The sequence below is a fragment of the Mollisia scopiformis genome (assembly GCF_001500285.1).
Source record: "Mollisia scopiformis unplaced genomic scaffold LY89scaffold_24, whole genome shotgun sequence".
NCBI classification, from domain to species: domain Eukaryota; kingdom Fungi; phylum Ascomycota; class Leotiomycetes; order Helotiales; family Mollisiaceae; genus Mollisia; species Mollisia scopiformis.
This window is the reverse complement of record NW_017263604.1, coordinates 853,832-872,582: the sequence shown is the minus strand read 5'-3', so window position 1 is coordinate 872,582 and position 18,751 is coordinate 853,832. Positions and strand designations below refer to the sequence as shown.

At 47.1% G+C, this 18,751-nt stretch overlaps 5 protein-coding genes across 5 annotated transcripts; 4 read left to right on the top strand and 1 right to left on the bottom strand.

Annotated features, from left to right (window-relative positions):
- Positions 1-295: 295 nt before the first annotated feature.
- On the bottom strand, positions 296-3,854 carry LY89DRAFT_786946 (CNVH-domain-containing protein). The gene is made up of 2 exons (XM_018223030.1): positions 2,959-3,854; positions 296-2,904 (listed from the first exon to the last, which is right to left on the bottom strand). Exons 1-2 carry the CDS (start codon positions 3,628-3,630, stop codon positions 580-582), a joined length of 2,997 nt encoding a protein of 998 aa, XP_018065689.1. The 5' UTR covers positions 3,631-3,854; the 3' UTR covers positions 296-579.
- Positions 3,855-4,653: 799 nt separating this feature from the next.
- LY89DRAFT_674664 (uncharacterized protein) lies at positions 4,654-5,397 on the top strand (the record flags this gene model as incomplete). The annotated part of the gene is made up of 1 exon (XM_018213454.1): positions 4,654-5,397. The coding sequence occupies one exon, from the start codon at positions 4,654-4,656 to the stop codon at positions 5,395-5,397; it is 744 nt and encodes a 247-aa protein (XP_018065688.1).
- Positions 5,398-6,704: 1,307 nt separating this feature from the next.
- Positions 6,705-7,103, top strand: LY89DRAFT_595438 (acetyl-CoA synthetase-like protein; the record flags this gene model as incomplete). The annotated part of the gene is made up of 1 exon (XM_018209858.1): positions 6,705-7,103. A coding segment is annotated over one exon (399 nt), but the record flags the coding sequence as incomplete, so codon positions are not given.
- Positions 7,104-7,871: 768 nt separating this feature from the next.
- On the top strand, positions 7,872-10,082 carry LY89DRAFT_595294 (CoA-dependent acyltransferase; the record flags this gene model as incomplete). Its single annotated transcript, XM_018209852.1, has 1 exon — positions 7,872-10,082. A coding segment is annotated over one exon (2,211 nt), but the record flags the coding sequence as incomplete, so codon positions are not given.
- Positions 10,083-13,771: 3,689 nt separating this feature from the next.
- Positions 13,772-18,451, top strand: LY89DRAFT_739528 (ABC transporter; the record flags this gene model as incomplete). The annotated part of the gene is made up of 5 exons (XM_018220472.1): positions 13,772-13,981; positions 14,031-17,020; positions 17,066-17,512; positions 17,572-17,709; positions 17,761-18,451. The coding sequence occupies 5 exons, from the start codon at positions 13,772-13,774 to the stop codon at positions 18,449-18,451; spliced, it is 4,476 nt and encodes a 1,491-aa protein (XP_018065685.1).
- Between the last annotated feature and the right edge of the window lie 300 nt (positions 18,452-18,751).

The following is an 18,751-nucleotide window of genomic DNA, read 5'->3' as shown; positions in this document are numbered from 1 at the left end:
AAGATCCTGCTTGTACAATCGGGACCTGGCTATTATGCAGAACCCAGCTCAGTTCAATCCCCTAAGCGCCCCATTCAAAGCACATTTTTTGTCGACCGTGGAACGCTCAAGCGAACTTTTCAGACACTAGATTATCGAGACTCCAGGGCATCTAGCGCATTCAGCGCATTCAGCGCAACTCGCGCAACCAGCGCAACCAACGCGTTTAACTTATCGAGGCCAAGCACGTTTTTTTTTTTTCCATAACTGGACAAGACTGGCCTATTTGATATAAAGTGGCTATCATAATCATGAGCCTCTATGTATTCATCTAGTACTCCAGAAGTCAAACGCAAAATAGTCATTCCAGCTCGGGGCCTCTCCGAAGAAGGCGATCACACCCTACACAGCTCACCACATACTCGATACCTTGACGAGACAAGAAGAATTTCGAATCGCAACGGATACCCCTAGACTGCACTCTCAGATCTCTTCAACGATGCTTGGGGTTATGCCAGACTGATATGCACCAAAACAGCCATCTCTAATTCACGCATTTCCTCTGTGAGGTCGCGATCAGAATTTCTCAGCTGTTGATATTCATACAATACATAGTCGTTCCGAAGTCATCTGATGATTCTGCCAAGCCTCGCCGTGCATAATCCCATGAACATACGCCTCACCAATGACTCTAAAATTGCCATCTTTCACATGTCGAAAGACATAAGGGACTTTCGTGCCAGGAAGGAGATAAATCAAATCTCCAATCTCCGTTTGTTCAGGGCCTATTCCCAGAAAGTTCTTTCCTGTTCGGAATATTCGTCTCGAAAGATCTTTTGAATGTATCACCTTGGCAAAGTTTCTGCCGTTGCCCTCGAAGCCAAAGTACCAGTTCGCATACTGGATGTCTTCTGGTGAGAAGGAATCTAGAGTCCTCCATCTGTTGACATCTTCTTTTGTGAATGTTATACCCAAGGTTGCAAGACTGGGCTGGATAACTTGAAAAGTCTCCAACATTTGTTCTTTCGATCGCTTTGGCCAGAGTGCGTCAACTGGATTCTTCATGCTTATAAGTTTGTTTGCCATGGCGTCTCTTATTCCAGTCATCTCGATGAAGCATAAGTATTTGAGCCAGTTCTGGAAACTTTTGTCAAGGTCCGGAGCAGGATGTTTCCCTTGAGCTTCGTCGGATATCAATGTTCTCCACAGAATTGCTCTATTCTCAGCAACTGAGCCACCCAGCTCTGATATGATTTGACCCCACCGAAACAACTCGACGGTGTCTGGACCGATATTGCTCAAACCAGGTTGCGCAATCTCTTGTACACTGTCCCATCTGAATCCATGCAAGACAAGATAACTCTCAGCTGTCACGTGATAGGCTGGTTGCAGAGTGTTGTTTCCGATTGCGTCGTAGATCGCTGTTGCGGTTGTTTGTCCTGCCTCACTGACCAAGGACTCAATCGATATTCCGAGGGGCTGGTAGTGTATAGGCATTGTGAGATCCGGCACCCATGAAGGAAGGCCTTTGACTCTTGGGGTCGCCGGATTCCGAATCAGAGAGAGAATTGAGGGGCCGTGTGCTTGTAGCAGAGACATCGCAACATAAACAAAGAGGTCCCGTGCCGGTTGGACGTAGTCGGGTAGGACGGAGTGAGTACCTGTCTTTGTTGATAGTCGGATGGGCGCAGAAATCGACAGGACTGCAAAGACTTTGTCCCTGGTATCTGTTGCATTGTAGTTGCGACTGAGAGCAAGGGCAGACATAGAAGATAATGCTCCTTGTCTGTGGTATGCTCGTCGTCTCCGCTCGAGAGTCATTGCTGGGATCTCGTACAGTTCCGGATCCACTGTCTTAGATGACATTGCGGCTGAACGGTACACAATCGTGTGGAAATTCTCTCCCCTTTCTCCCTTGGGATTAGTACCTGCCCTCATCAGTACACGGCAACTATCCACAGCACATGATAAAAGGACGAAGGTATCCCAAGAAAAGACGAATTGTCCACACAAGACTGTGATCTCCTGAGCCATGACAAGTTCTTGGATGACCCAAGCTCTCTCAAACCAACTTCGGCGGAAGAATGGCAACCCGATCAACCAACTGCGCATTTGCTTCTCATCTAGCTTTTTGATCCAATTTGTGACTGTCTCTTTCAGATCCGCGGGTGCTTTCGGTGAAAGATGCCGTTGAGGATCATCTAACAGCGCATCTAAGGTTGTCTCATCCAGCTTGCCGCTCGTACCTGCCGCATCCAGCATCCACGTGTCCAGGAAGAGATCCTCCGCTGTTGTGTCGTTGACGTCTTGTCTTTCTCTGCCCAGCCAGACGACGACGGACTTTGCGGACTTGTAGATTCTTCCCATCATTCCAACTTGGATGGCTTTTTCATCATTGTCTTCTTGATTGATACACAGAGCATCAATCCATATGTATGATTGACTCCTCATTGCTGTCGGAAAATACGTACCCTTTGGGGCTGGGACAGCCTTTGTTTTCTTTTGCGTTGCTACTTGAGTCTCCAAGTATTTGATGGTTTCGTAACGGAACTTTTGTTTGGCACAGTCCAAAGGGGTGCGCCGAGAGTTGTCAAGCTTGAAAACCGAGCTTCCAGCTTGAACAAGAGTTTTGACAACCTCCAAGTGACCCCTCTCGGCTGCGTAATGAAGTGCTGTTTCGCCGAAGCGATCTTGAGCTGTTATATCTGCACCCTGCAACAGGAGAGAATGTACAAGACGCCCATGGCCATCTTCGGCGGCTTGAATGAGTGGTGTCTTGTAATACCTGCCACGATTTTCGGTTGACTGCACAGCGGACCTCTGACCTTTTCTCAAACGCCGTAAAGCATCCAAAAGATTCTGTTTGACGGAGAGACGCTGGTTATTGCAAAGAATAGTTGTAGTACGTTGATAATATTCATCGAGCTAGGGCCGATCTTGTCAGCCATTCATAAGATAAAATTCTGAGTCGGGGCTTACTTGAGGTTCCGAAGTTGTGAAAGGGCTCCCCCACGTGTATGAAAGAGCATCGTATTGGGGACTATGTGCCAAGTCAACAACGACGAGTGAAGCATGGATGAAGTCACTGGGTTCATCTGCATCCTCAATCTTCAATAATCGAATAGAGGTTGGAGTTGGGAGCCTTGTGTATCGAAATGGCTGTAAGGCTCGCAGCACAATTTCAGCCTCGAATCTCTTGCACTCTACTGCATGGGCCTCAGTAGCGTCCAAGCCTCTTCGTGCATAGTCATCAACATTTCCCACACCAGAGTATGGAACATATTCCACTTTTTCGTTTTCGTTGGGCTGACCTCTGGGGCTGTAGAAACCAAGTCGAGGATCAGCATAGACCAAGCGGCCATCTTTGTTGGCAATTCGATCATTCAAATCCACGGATGTTGGATGCCAGACATGTTCGGATTTGGGAAGTAAGGCATGCAAGGTCGTACCTTCGAGGTAGATATGCTTTGCGTTGTGATTGAAATTAGTTCCTAGCCATACTAATTGGCCTGATACATTGCCCAAGAGACGATCGAGGCGAAGCTCGGACTCGTGCCATGGCCACTTGCCCGATGGATCCGCCTTGCTGCACTCTGCGCGGAGAATGGTGCCCTCTAAACGAATGTTGCGGCTCTGTTCCTTGAATGACATATTGCGTTATGGTCAGAAGCTAAGCAAGAGACAAGATATCTGCCTAGATCATGAAGAAATGAAGGCAGACGCAGGAGAGTGGCGGAGCGTTTCAAGTGGGGTATCTCACCCCGCCTCAGGCATCAGCAATAGGAATCCATAATCTCACCCGAGTTTCTAATGGTCATATCAAGCCTTTCTGCACATTGGATACGTCCGCTCTTCAATATGTTGTGGTAAGAAAGGTGGAAAGAGCGCTTGAAAGTTCCTATGAAGGATTGCTGCGAGGAACCCTTTCTTAGCGTACGATCACGTGCATTTGCCTGCGGCGCCGCATAGTGCGCCGCAATAAGCGCGGCCGCCTAGGAGACAGTCATAGCTTATTTATTTTCTCTTTCCATTCGCTAATAACAGACTAGCGTGCTTTGATACTATGAGACAATATGACAATGCTAATTGTCCTTGGAACACATGACAATAAAAGGCAATAATAATGCGATAATGAGGCAGATTGCAAGAGGGTCTGGACGCTATCGAACTCATAACTCAGCTAATTCAAGGCGGATATGTAAAAGGATTCATATCACAGCCGGTCAGCAGCATTGAGACTGAAAGGGACAATCGTGAATTCAGGTTGAAGCTACCCCGGGCCCGTATCTTGCTGCGGCCTTCTTAACTGAGGTGATATTTACTTCAACATCATAGCTAACGCTAAAACGTAAATGGAAACTGGTACAAAGATTCTATTTTGAAATCTGAGGTGGGGGCCTGGCAACAGCCAGAACACCAACTTCCATTTATGTACCAGCAAACAAAGCGAGCGGCCGCCAAACCGAGCACAGAGTGCTGCAAAGGTAAAGACTTTGAGAAAGCTGCTTTATAATTACCCTATGTACAAGTGTACCCTTAGTAATATAAAGGACATCTATATCCCCTTTAAGTTGCAGGAAATCTCACAGCTTTACACAGCTAAATAAGCTCCCATTGCCACTATACAATACTTCTCCTCCATCTTTCTCGATTCGCTTCAAGAAATTATTCACTATGATTGCTTTTAAAGGAAGGTTTATTCCCTTTATGCTGTCGACTTCTTTCCAGTCGGCTCTCGTTATGGCTACTCTTACGGCGGTCGCACGAGATTTATTACCATTACCAACAGTTTCTGGTGGGACAGGCTTCCTACCTAATGGTACAGGGGGAGTTGGAGGGAATGGGTTAGGCCCTACTTTTACCTTCTCTGGCTTTGACCCCACCGCTCAGATATCTCTGCTCCGAGGAGGACTTGGTGGAGCTGGAGCAGACAGGAATCCGCCTGGCGCAGGGGGCCTGGGGGAGGATCCTTTTGGGGCTCTGCAGTTCGCGGAGACAGTACAAGGTGGCGTTAATGGGACAAGTGGAATGGTAAACACGAATTTGGCTACAGGAGGCAATGGAGGTGTTGGAGAAGGGCCGTTTCTAGATTTTTTGGAGGTGGAGACATCGATTCGAGCGAGATCTAACATAACAATTCCACTTCAACCGGGTCCGTTTAAGACAGGTAATGGTGGCAAAGGTGGTAACTCAGGGAAAAGCATTGGACAATGGAAGGGGGGAAAGGGGGGGAACGGGGGGAATGGAGGGCGCGCGTATATCATGTGGGATACTACGATGCAAAGTTGGTTAGGAGTAAATGGGGAAGATGGAGAAGATGGAGAGGATGGAGAGGATGGAGAAGATGCGCAGATTGGGAAAGACGGGGCTGATGGAGCTGATGGGAAGGATGGGAAAGGATGGGGCAATTGGGATTAACAACACCTCGATCGTTACGACTCATTTAATCAGTGGACCATAGGCTCAACGGGATAGGACGACCCGAACCCGGAAGGAGACCCTAGATCACATGGAAGTTATATGGGCTGCGTCCCAAATGAATTAGAAGCTTTTAAGCGTTTGACATTGATCAGAAAAGTTCATCTTATTTCTTACTCTGAAATCCGTTCAAAGTGCACGATGTCTCGAGTTCATGCCCTTTCGGCTATTCCTTGTTGATTACTTAGGTAAGGCCCTTATTGTGTACCTAATCGATGCTGTATTCTAGCTTTGCTGTCGCAATTCGACCAATAGCCGGACTTACGTGTCAAAAAGGGTCTGTGGGAAGAAGTTACTACCGTCTGCATTCTTCTGGGATTGTAATCGGAAATGGCACAGCATACTACGGTGCGTCAAAAACTCAAATAAAATTTTCAATAGATCGCTGCTGGCGAAGAGTCTAGTGAGTCGCGCCTCAACGGTACGTCTTTACTTCATTCGAAAAGGGGTAATCGCTCGCTTACAGTTAGTAGCACGTTAGCGAATTAAGCCCTATACCTGCAGTTAATCCACTAAATGTATAGTGATCACAGCATGAACTCAAACACCAGTGTACACAACCAATCGAGAAACGAGGAATAAATGATGCGAGAGACTACTGAGATTCTAAGATAAAATCCGAACGCGTATTTACGTACTCCACCCGATCTCGGCCACTTAAATTCTTTAGTATATCTCTCTTTCCGCCGGCAGCGCCTGAGCCGCCAACATGCAGCGGGGGTCTTCCGGTTGATTGAGACAACATGATAACCGCAATTCTTTTGCCGAAATCACCAACGCGATTGGCCTAATATTACGAAAAGGAGATGATAATGCGGACCAGCCCGACTTGCATCGGTAAATGCTGCATGCGGAAAGTGGGGCACGATACTCAGCTCTGAATCTGCTTCACCCCTCCTGTTCCCACGTTTTCGCCACCGGAGCTCGCTCCATATTGACCATCTTAGCGGATTAAACCATATCGATACCCCACACCAGATCTTGACCCTGATCTTTGACCAAAGTCTTCCGAAGTTTTGGTTGTACAGGATCTCACTTCCCAACGATTGTCTCATTCGAATCTCACACTACTCTAGCAACAGCAGGTCACTTCTATTTGTTACTGAACGTAACACCATTAATAATGTCGATGATAGCGCAAACTCTGTATACCCAGCAACAATTGTTGAATATCCAGTCTTCGATCTCCGGTTTTATTGATCGACAGCATTTGATCCGGCTCGAAGTTTCGCACCAGACCTGGAAAGATGGCTCCCGAAGTTGAAGATTCAAGCTCTAAAAGTTTGGAGAAAATTCTAGAGTGGTACCCAACTGTTCCTCCAGCTGTTGATACCCTCGTTCATATCCTCATTCAGAAGCAAGCGGCGTGGCTCCCCCAATCTCAAGCTGTTTGCTCCTGGGACGGCGACCTCTCATACGCTGAACTCGATGACCTATCGTCTCGCTTGGCAGCTTATCTGGCAGCACAGGGCGTAGGCTCTGAAACAATTGTTCCCCTATGCTTTGAGAAGTCAGTATGGGCTATAGTCAGCGTATTGGCAGTGCTGAAGGCCGGTGGCGTCTTCCTTCTTCTGGATCCTTCCCAACCGATTGCCCGCCTGAAATCCATTGTGGGACAGACTGGAGCAAACTTCGCTTTGTCATCTGCAGCACGCTTTGACACATGCAAGGATCTTGTCCCAAAGGCTTCGGTAGTAGACACAGCGACGTTCCTCGAGCCGAATAGTCCGCTCCCCTCCTCGTCGATCACCCCTACTAATGCTGCATATATCATCTTCACATCAGGAAGCACTGGAACACCGAAAGGGGTAGTGATTGAACATTCCCAGCTTTCTACCACGTCGACATATGTTGGAGAGCGCCTGGGCTACGGAAATGGTTCACGTGTGTTTCAATTCGCATCATATGCCTTCGATGCTTGCATCACTGATATTTTTGCTACCCTTGTTCATGGAGGAACAGTATGTATCCCTTCGGAATGGGAACGCAATAACGGTATTGTGGATGCGATGCAAAGAATGAAAGTCACGTCCGCGAAATTTACTCCCTCGCTTGTCAGCAATCTCTTGCCCGAGAATGTACCAACCCTGGAGACTCTGGTGTTAGGTGGAGAAAGTGCACCCTCGACCTTAGTTGATGATTTGGCTTCGAAGTTCAGAGTGATTCTTGTCTACGGCCCGACAGAGTGTTGTGTCATTTGCTTCATATCAGATGCCAGTCATCACAAACCTGCTCCTGGAGAAATTGGACGTCCTTCTGGCGCTCGAGGATGGATTGTGAGGCAAAACGATTGCAATCGGCTTGCTGAGTTGGGAGACATTGGCGAGTTACTGATCGAAGGTCCTCAAGTCGGCAGAGGGTATCTCAATGACCAAGTCAAGACAGACGCGCAATTTATTCGAAATCCACCATGGATGTCACTTGCCTCGCAATCTGCGAAGAAAGTTCGATTATATCGGACTGGAGATTTGGCAAGATATCTGGAAGATGGGACGGTCTGTTATGTGTGTAGAGTCGACAACCAGGTCAAGATTCGCGGGCAGCGACTCGAGCTCGAAGAAGTAGAGAAGGCGCTGGAGAATTGTTTGAATGGATTGGAGAATATTGCGCTCAGAAATATTGTTGTTGATGCAATAGCTTTCGCTGGATCGACGAGCAAACAATTGGTCGCATTTCTAGCTCTCGGAACTGTAAGACCGCTGGGATTCTTCAGCTGGGAGGGAGTTGATGATTCATTCTTCCAGACTTCAAAGTCAGAGCAAGAACATTTTTCGGAGTTGGTGGAGAGAATTGAGACTCGAATGAAATTGGCACTTCCCAGCTACGCAGTTCCTTCCATATGGATCCCACTCAAGTCCGTCCCATTCACGGTATCGAGAAAGAAGGATCGGAAACGACTGCGAGGAATAGTTGAAGCTCTATCGGTGAAGCAGATATCGATATTCTCTAGTCCAACTCTCTCAAACGGTGTCAGCAAGATGGATGATCCAATAACGGAACATGAGACGAAGCTTATAAAGCTCTGGGCCGACGTTTTTCGTGTCTCTACTTCAACGATTGAGCGGGATGACAACTTCTTCTCTCTTGGCGGCGATTCTGTTACGGCTATAAAGCTGATTGCAGCTGCGAGGACGAGCGGCTTGGATTTGAGCCTCGATCTAGTCTTCAGATATCCTGTTTTGTATGAAATGTCATCTGTCACGAAGGCGTTGATCGTCCGAGACGAAGACGTTATTCCTGTTCCTGCATTTAGTCTACTGGATGAAACGTGGAGTGTGCAATTAGTTCTAAGAGAAGCAAGCAAGCGGTGTCGTGTTGATGCACATGCCATTGAAGACATATATCCTTGCTCGCCCATGAGTGAAGGTCTCATTGCCTTGTCAATGAAAGATCCTGGAACATATGTTCTCCAATTCGTGTACCAAATGCCACGTTCTGTCGACATCAGCAAGCTCAAAAGGGCATGGGAAGTGGTAGCGAAGTATACTCAACTTTTGAGAACTCGGTTCTTTGACTACAACTCGGAATTACTCCAAGTAGTTGTTGATGAGCCCCTCAATTGGGTTGTCATGGATGAGGATTTGATCACGTATCTGGCTGAAGAAAAGGCACGCAGAGTGGATCTAGGAGAGAGGATGTCGCGATTGGCAGTGGTAAGACATCATGAAACCAATGATAAATTTCTAGTATGGACAATCCATCACGCTCTAGTTGACGGTTGGTCAGAATCCGACATCATTTCGTTGGTGGAACAAGAATACTTGGAAATCCCGAACAATATATCGACCATTCCGAAGTTCGGCTCTTTCATCAAGCATATCAAACAGCAAGATACAGATGCTGCACGGAAGTTCTGGCAACAGCAATTCTCTGGTTCAACAAATCTGATGTTTCCACCACTGCCAGATCCAAGTTATGTGCCGAAAGTTCAGAGATCGAATCGCATACTTCACCATCTTGGCTCGCACGAAGATGCGGAGCTTGAGCATAGAATCTCAATATTCAAGCGAGGTTCAGCGACTCCAGCAACGATGATACAAGCAGCATGGTTTATTCTGGTAGGACTCTACTCTAAGAGCTCGGATATCATAACTGGGGTTACTTTGAATGGCCGCACAGCACGACTCCCAGGTATCGAATCAATTCCAGGTCCAACTGTGACCACCATTCCATTCAGAGCACGATTTTCGCCAGAACAAACAGTGTCCAGTTTTCTTCAGATGATGCAAACACAATACCTCGATATCCTCCCATTTGCTCAGTTCGGGCTTCAGAATATCAGGCGCTTGAGCGATGATGCGGTCAATGCCTGCAAGTTTCGCAGCTTGCTAGTTGTTCAATCAGCTAACAAACCTCAAAGTGAAAGAAAAATACTCCTTGGGCGAAGTTACTCGTTTCCAGTAATGGACTTCGCTATTGTCATGGAGTGTGAACTTCTAGATGGAAGCATAGTCTTTCGAGCGACATTTGATCATGCGGTCCTATCCGAGAGCCAAGTCCAGCTTATGCTTCGCCAGTTGGAGAGGATCCTGCAAAATGTTTCTGCAAGTGGACCTGAGACAACACTGAAGGAAGTGCAAAGGCTTCCAGCGGAAGATATGTCCGCCATCGCAACATTTACTAGCCCCCAGATTGTCCCCCCCAAGGTAGTCGCGACTAGAAGTTCCGAGCCACCTTCAACCAAGATGGAGCAACGACTATACGACCTCTGGAAAGTACTGCTGGAGACGGACAACTTTGGAATTGGTGATAATTTCTTCCAGCTTGGGGGAGGCAGCATTTTGGCAATGCGATTAGTGTCTATGGCTCGAACTCGGGGATTGATTTTGACTGTTGCAGAAGTATTCCAGGCACCAACTCTGAGCAGTATGGCATTACTGTTGAGAGAAAATGTTGATACCAAAGAAGTTGCTCCCTTCTCCCTCCTACGAAGATCTGACGTAAAGGAAATTCGCACGCAAGCGGCGTCGCAGTGCGGCGTCAATTTCGAAAGAATAGAGGATATCTATCCATGTTCAGTGATGCAAGAACATTATGTGACAGGGTATGCTGAGGCTCAGAAAGACATCCATGGTTCCTGGCATTGGCAATCACAAGCAGTGTATGCTATGCCACCTTCTGTCGATGTTGACAAGTTCATTTCCTCTTGGGAAATTCTCGTTCAACGCCATCAAACCCTGCGCACTCGAATTATATACGTTTCGAAGACCATTCTCCAGATCGTTATCAAAGAGCACAATCCCTTCATCTGGAATCGCTCCACAGACCTCGAACAGTATTTACTTCAGGACCGGACTCAATACATGACGTTTGGTGACAGACTTTTGAGGCTAGCCATAATCAATGATACAAACTCGGCCAGTCGATTTTTTGTGATGACAGCTCACCATACAATATATGATGCATTCTCTCGTAGTATGCTGTTCGAAGAATTAGAACATGGCTATTTCACTGGTGTCTTCAGCCATCCACAGGCGAAGATGAATAAGTTCATCAAATACATTACGGAGGCAGACAAAGCAGCGGCTACTGAATTCTGGACGTCGTATCTTGTTGGGGCAAACACGAAGCCTCTTCTCTCCATCTCACAGCCTCATCCAAATTTCGACCTCTCCGAAAAGACAATTACAACCAGCAGACCGACTTCTTGGGGTACAGAATGCACGCTACCAACAATGATCGAAGTAACAGGCTGTCTCGTGCTTGCTCATCACTTGGACTGCCAAGATGTCATTCTCAACTCAGATCGTGCTGGCCGCAACCTACCAGTCGATGGAATTCAAGATCTGATTGGACCGACGACATTATTCCATCCAGTGAGGATCCACATTGATCCTGACAAGAAAGTGGCAAGTCTCCTCCGAGAATCGCAAAAATCTCAGGGTGAGATAATGCCGTACGAACACCTCGGGTGGCTGGAACTCAGAACAATGCCTCATCTCAAGGATATCTTGGAAAATTCACTGAATATGAACATCAACCCAAATCCGCTTTCCTCGCTTGGTAAGAAGATGAAGATGGAGCTCAAGACATCGTACGCAAGTTGTGATGATCCTTTTGGGATCAATGTTGATCTTTATGAGGGAAAGATCGAGTGGACGATTTATTTTGACGAGAGGTACATCTCGAGAGAGAAAGTCATGAAGCTCCTGGGAGATCTTGAGACAGTCTTCAAGGCCTTGGTCGATGCTTGGAAGATACCAGATATGACAGTCTACGAGGTTCTTGACTGTTTGAAAGACGAAAAAGCAGGGAAGTGAATGTCAAAATATGTGCCCCTGAAATAAGCGAGAGTTGTTCACTGCAATAGCAAGATCGCTGTATTATTGAGAGCTCCATGTTTGAAATTGACTATAAATAAGCTTAATGTCTGTTACTTCTGCACACGAATATGTGACGGGACTTTCATTCATCCAGAATCATGAGTTGTGCCACGATATTGAAGTTTCACCCGAAATAGCGGGGTATAGAGGGGTACGATTCACGTGACTGAGATATTTCCCTGATATCAAAATTATACGAGCGGACCATACCTGACACAGACCTACCTCGCGGGAACGTGGCAAATTGAAGCTTATGTTGCTTTGAGTGTGGCCACCCAGTCAATCTTACCATGCATACGAAAGGGATTGGTGCTTTCGGCTCAGCAGTCAGCAGTAACCAATCGCTGAAAGTATTGTTACACAGCAGCTGCGGCGCGGCACTCACGTTACGAGTCCCAACGTCAATCATACTTCACGCAGCTCATTATGACAGATCCTATACGAGGAAACCCACAAAACGGCCCTGCATGTAGAGGATTCTGACGATCTTACAAGGCTCCATTCAACATGCTCATACCAGACGGATACCGAAAAACTTGGCGAAATATCTGCGCGAAGGCGGCGAGTTCACCTCGAAGTTGAGGAGCGCCGTTGAATTTGACAATTTTCCTCGAAGCCAAGATTGTCTTCATGCATGACTGTGCATGAACGATGCCAGGATAATAAGGATCAGCATGCGCCACCCGCCACGCCTCTGGAAGAATGTAAAATACGTTGGCTTCCAGATCTAGTAACTGAATTTCCTTATCCATATACTGTTTACGCACAATAGCGGGCCGTTCCGCCATGAAATCACTTCATATTTGCTTTGTCTCTGTCCGTAGTCAAGATTTCAGAGATGGACGTGGCGTGACCACTCTTGCTCTCTGAGTGACCAGCAATTTTCTTGCCGATGAGCGGTTTTCGCACAGGAGCTGGTGTTAATCTTCATATCATATTGGATAGAAATCAGCTCGATCTTTCTGTTCAGTCTTTGTGCTTGGTGAGAGGGCGATGTTTCACCTGCCATTATGATTGCGGGGCAAGTAAGCGGAACCTTTATTGCGGATCTCGCGGTTGGCATGGATATTGTCAGAAATTGGGTATCTCTAACTAGAAAGATTAACGACTTGGCTCCGCTCAAGAATCGTGAGGCACAGTTCCTAATCGTGTCCCATTGACCTTTGGGAGTGTTACCGATTAATATGCCACACGTAGTAATTTGCCATAGCGCTAAAAGTTTTTGTGGTATTTATTAGCATGTAGTAATTAGCTTACTTTCTAGCGTTGTGGCAGGTCACCACGAGTGGCGTATTAATCGGTGACACTCCCGTAGGAAGCCTGTGGGCAGCGTAAAGGCCAATCCCAGAGGTCAGGGGGACACGATTAGCTTGTGTTCCTAGTGGTAGCACGATCCGAGGAATGTTGGACAATATTTAACTCCTCAAGACTTCATTCGGAGGGGCCATAAAGGATCTTTCAGGGGTTCCTTAGTCTCCACGCGGCGCTTCCGGCACTGAATCACCTTCCTGTTCAGAAGATAGCGATGCGCTAAATGGCACTTGTAGGGTGTTTGTCCCCACTATGCGCAGACTTGTCGTCGACGCCGCAGCTTTATTCGCAGATGGCCTACGATGGGACCCATGGCGCCTGATTCTTATCCAAAATCTCAACACTGACAATGAGGCACGCACAATTACTGCTCGCGAGGGGTTCTCCCTCGATGCAAACAGAGGAATACTCTCGAATCTCCTGCTTCACTTATGCCACCGGTCTGCAGTGGCACCAGCGTCTCGAGCATGCGGCGCAACGAACTCTTTCTGCTGCCGTGAGCATGTCCTGGACCCAATTTCTCCTCCCTTTCGAAATGTACACCCTGCCAGAGCGAGACCGAAAACAGGACTTTCCATCTAGATGGGAGACATAGCACTGTACTCTGACCAAACTGTCCCTGGCTCGGCCTCAGTCTCGTCCAACAACTTGAATCGAAAGCGATTTTGCTAGCTTCCTCAATGTTGTTTCGAGAATGTCCGGACGACTCGACTTTCGGGCCAACCGTTCATGGTTGCCGAGATGATTTTGACTTCACTCTCGAATTCGAGAGACTGTTTTTGTCTCTAGTGCCATCTACCATCTTCATCGTTTTGGCCTTGCTTAGACTTCTCATGCTCGTCCGACAGCCACTCGTTGTCAAAGCTTTTGCATTTAAAGGTTTTAAATTCGTATGCTAAACGTTCCTGTCCCCCGAAAAGTTTGTTGACACAAGTACAGTCTGCCACAATCACCTATGCTGCACTCCAACTATCTCTACTGGTCCTTAGCTCTAGACCACAAAAGCCCCAAGCGCTATTCATATCCTCCACAGTAGTCTCGTTCGTCAGTTCTCTTTGTATCACTGCGGTGTCTTTGGCAGAACACTCGCGTTCCGTTCGGCCATCGATACTATTGCAATTGTATTTGCTGCTCACGTTGCTATTTGATATTACCCAGACGAGGACATTGTGGCTGGCGTCCTCCAACGCAGCAGCGTTTACTTTTTCCAAGATATTCACAGTCTCAGTTGCTTTGAAGACTGTGATCATCCTCTCGGAGTCTCATCCTAAGTCAAAATGGATACGGTGGGATAATGAAAAGCACAGTCCTGAAGAGACGATCGGCATATTCGGTCTAAGTGCCTATACTTGGCTGAACAGTACATTCTTCGGCGGTTACACGAAAATACTATCGATCAAAGACCTATATCCCCTGGACCAACGAATGACGACAGAGGCTCTGCAGATGAAGTTGATGCACCATCTTGGCGCCTCCAAGTCCAAGCGCAAGAGTTTTGTTCTACTCAAAGCTTTGGCAAAGACACTTGCTCCCTCGCTGCTTCTTCCAATACCTGCCAGACTCGCTCTTACAGGATTCAAATTCTGCCAACCATTCCTCATCAACACTCTTCTAGACTACCTCCAGGAACCCAAAGAGGGATCATCGAGAAACTATGGATATGGCTTGATTGGCGCTGCAGTTTTGATCTATTCAGGTATAGCTATCTCTACAGCTATCTACTGGTACTTTCACGAGCGGACATTATGCATGTCAAGGGCCTCCCTCGCCGGAGCTGTATATCGCAAGACGACGGAAGTCAAACTATCCGCTGCTGGAGACGCTGCTGCTCTCACGTTGATGAGTACCGACGTGGAGCGAATCAGACTTGGTTTCATGAATTTACACGAATTCTGGGCAAACACGATCGAGGTCGCACTCGCGAGCTGGTTACTCGATCGCCAACTCGGAGCAGCATTTGTGGCACCTCTCATTGTTGTCCTCGTCTGCATCACATGCGCTGCATTCGTCAACAGATTTACTGGTCGAAGGCAGAAGGTATGGATGGCCAAGATTCAAAAGCGAGTTGGATTGACGGCAAACGTGATCTCCAATATGAAGCACCTGAAGATCTCCGGTCTTGCGGCTCCGGTCGAACGCCTGATCCAGGCAATGAGAGTTGATGAGTTGGGAAGTTCATCTAAGTTTCGAACAGTTTACATTATCGTCATAGCTTTTGGGTATGCACCATTGGCGTTATGCCCTGTTTTGACATTTGCGGTCACTTCGAGGACTCTTGATGTCTCTACGATCTTCACATCGGTGTCGTTTCTGCTTCTATTGGCAGATCCTTTGACATACCTCTTTCAGAATACGCCAAACCTATTGGCTGCGTTCGCCTGTTTGGACAGAATTCAAGATTTCCTGACGGAAGATTCCCGATCTGACTATCGTCTTTCTGATGTTAGTCAGACCACACTCTCCGACACTGGAAGCTCTGATCATCAAAACGAAAAAGAAAAGGGTGGATCGATGGTCCAAATTTCCGATGGGAACTTCGGATGGGGAGCAGAAAAGCCGGCGCTCCGAAATATCAACATCGATATCCCATCAGCCAAACTTACGATGTTTGTCGGTCCAGTTGCATCTGGCAAATCGACATTATGCAAAGTTCTTTTAGGCGAGATACCTGTATCGCAAGGTCGAATTACTATGGGATCTGACGGAGCCGTTCAAAGGATCGGGTACTGTGACCAAACACCATATTTGTCAAACTCCACTATCAAGCAGAATATCATCGGATTCTCAACATTCAACAAAATACGTTATAACGAGGTCATTGAAGCTACGATGTTAGGACAAGATTTATCTATCCTACCAGATGGCGACAGGACGAAAGTCGGCAGTAGCGGAATCACTCTGAGTGGAGGGCAGAAGCAAAGGGTCTCTCTGGCAAGAGCTCTATATTTGGACAGCGACTTCTTCATATTCGACGACATTCTGAGTGGTCTAGATGCGGATACAGAAGACCAAGTGTTTGCTCGAGTCTTTGGCACCAACGGGATTCTGAGGCGTCGCAATGCAACAATTGTATTGAGTACCCATAGCGTACACCACTTGCCATCGGCAGACCATATTGTGGCTCTTGGCGAGTATGGCACTATTGTCGAGCAGGGCTCTTTCGAGACCTTGATGGCAAACGAAAACTACGTGCATAGTCTTGATGTCAAAGCAAAGACGACGCACTCACTTGAAAACAATCTCGCCGTGAACATCACGAATCGGCACATATCGGGTGTTGACGAAGACCCTGTCGCTGAACTTGTCCCATTTTCCTACCTCGATAAGAAAGATAGAATGCTCGGAGACTCGACGGTATATCGATATTACCTATCTAGCCTTGGTAAGACATCTATCACAGCATTCATAATGTTTGGCCTAGGATGGGGATTCTTCTACAACTGGGGAAACGTCTGGCTTCAATTCTGGTCGGAAGATGTTACCTCCACCACACCAGCCCATTCGAACTCCTTCTATATTGGACTATATGCTGTCTTTCAATTGTCGTACCTTGGATCGATGTTCTTCAGCTTCCTCATTTGTTTCAAGACTATGATCGAAGTCTCTGGATCGAAACTCCACAAAGCGGCTCTGAAGACCGTGATCAGTGCTCCTCTTCGGTTCTTCACCACCACTGACACGGGGCTAATCACCAACCTCTTTTCACAGGATATGACACTGATCGATAACGAGCTACCTATCGCAATTACAAATCTCGCTTGCGATGTTGCCAACGCTTTGGGAATGGCTGCAGTCATCGCTTCATCTTCTCCATATCTTGCCATCAGCTATCCTTTCATTTTCGTCATATTATATGTGATTCAGAAGTTCTACCTTCGCACGTCCCGACAACTACGACTATTGGATCTCGAAGCAAAAAGCCCTCTTTAGTAAGTGTCTGAACTTGATTAATGAGTAGCAACTAATTTTAAAAGCACACACTTTCTAGACACCATCAGGGGCGTAGCTACTTTTCGTGCGTTTGGATGGGTTCAAGAAGGCATCGACCTAAACAACCGTCTTCTAGACAACTCCCAAAGACCCACATATCTGCTTGCCATGGTCCAGCGATGGCTAGGCTTTGCGCTTCAGGTAGTCGTTGCAGTCTTAGCTGTCGCGATCGTCACACTAGCCACACAATTGCGATCAAGCACAGGCCTTACAGGTGCTAGTTTGGTCACGCTCATGACGTTTGGGGATATTCTTGCCTATATTATTCGATGGTACACGCAGATTGAGACGTCGATAGGAGCCGTTAGTCGATTGAAGAACTTCAGTCGGAAAGTCAAGTCGGAAAGTTTGGAGGGCGAGGACGTCGTACCTCCTAGAGAGTGGCCATTGAAGGGTGGAATCGAGATACGTGGAGTGTCGGCTTCATACAGGTGAGTCTCGCACGCATTCATTTTGCACCGATAATATAATTTCTGACAATCGAATACAGTGATGCCAAAGCACTCGAGGATCCTTCAACGTCGGCTGGTGACAGCAACAGTGTCAGCTCATCAAATCTTGCTTTAAAGGACCTCAACATTACCATAAAACCAGGAGAGAAAGTCGCGATTTGCGGGCGAAGTGGAAGGTAAGCATCTTTGTTTTCTCCACTGTCACTATCAGCTAACAAGCAATCAAGTGGAAAATCATCAACGATTCTTCTTCTACTCCGCCTTCTTGATCCGCTTCAGGGCTGTTCTGAGAACATAATAATTGACGACATACCTCTTCACAAGATCGACCGCTCCACCCTCCGGGAACGCATCATCGCCGTCCCTCAAGACGCTGTATTTCTCCCCGACGGCTCATCATTCATGTCAAACCTCGATCCATTCGACTCATCCAACGAAGATGAATGTAGAGGTGTCCTCGAACTGGTAGGTCTCTGGCCACTAATAGATCAACGTGGAGGTCTGAAATCCGGAATGTCACCCGGCTCTCTGTCCCAAGGCCAGAAGCAGCTGTTCAGTCTCGCACGAGCAATTCTCAGAAGAAGAATCAGGTCTCGCGAACACGAGGCTGAGTTTGGTGTAGCAGTAGGGTCTAAGGAAAAAGTTTCAACAACAGAAGGAGGTGGAATTCTACTTTTAGACGAAGTTAGCTCTAGTGTTGATCAAGAGACGGATCGATTGATGCAGAGAATTATCATGGAGGAATTCCAAAACTATACTATCGTTATGGTTAGCCATCGATTGGAACTGGTCATGAGTTTTGACATTGTACTGGTTATGGATAAGGGAAGCGTTGTTGAAAGTGGAAAGCCTCGTGAATTGGCAGAGAAGGAAGAGGGTAGTTTTAGGGAGTTATGGATGATTGGACACAAGAGTTAAGTGACTGGACCTAGGCTCCTTGAATTGATTTTCTAGACTTATAGAAATAGATGGGTCAGTAAACAGGTCGAGGCTAATGGTGAGGCAGGAAACGGAGTGCAGGAGACGAAGCTGTAAGGTCACGTGGCGTGTAACTCTCTTCTGGAAATGTCCCAATTCTCTGCTGCATAAGATGGATAAATTCATTCCAGGTTTACCGTCAAGTTTCTTTCAACCTGCGCTTGGTGTCTGCTACTTAGTGTTTGACCTCAAGAGTGAAAGCTGCCTGATACGCGTATTTCCAGCGGGTCATGTGAGAGA

Coding starts and splice junctions, on each gene's coding strand:
- LY89DRAFT_786946 (XM_018223030.1), bottom strand. CDS start 3,630: ATGTCATTCAAGGAACAGAGCCGCAACATTCGTTTAGAGGGCACCATT. Junction 2,905..2,958: donor TCACAACTTCGGAACCTCAA/GTAAGCCCCGAC, acceptor GATCGGCCCTAG/CTCGATGAATATTATCAACG.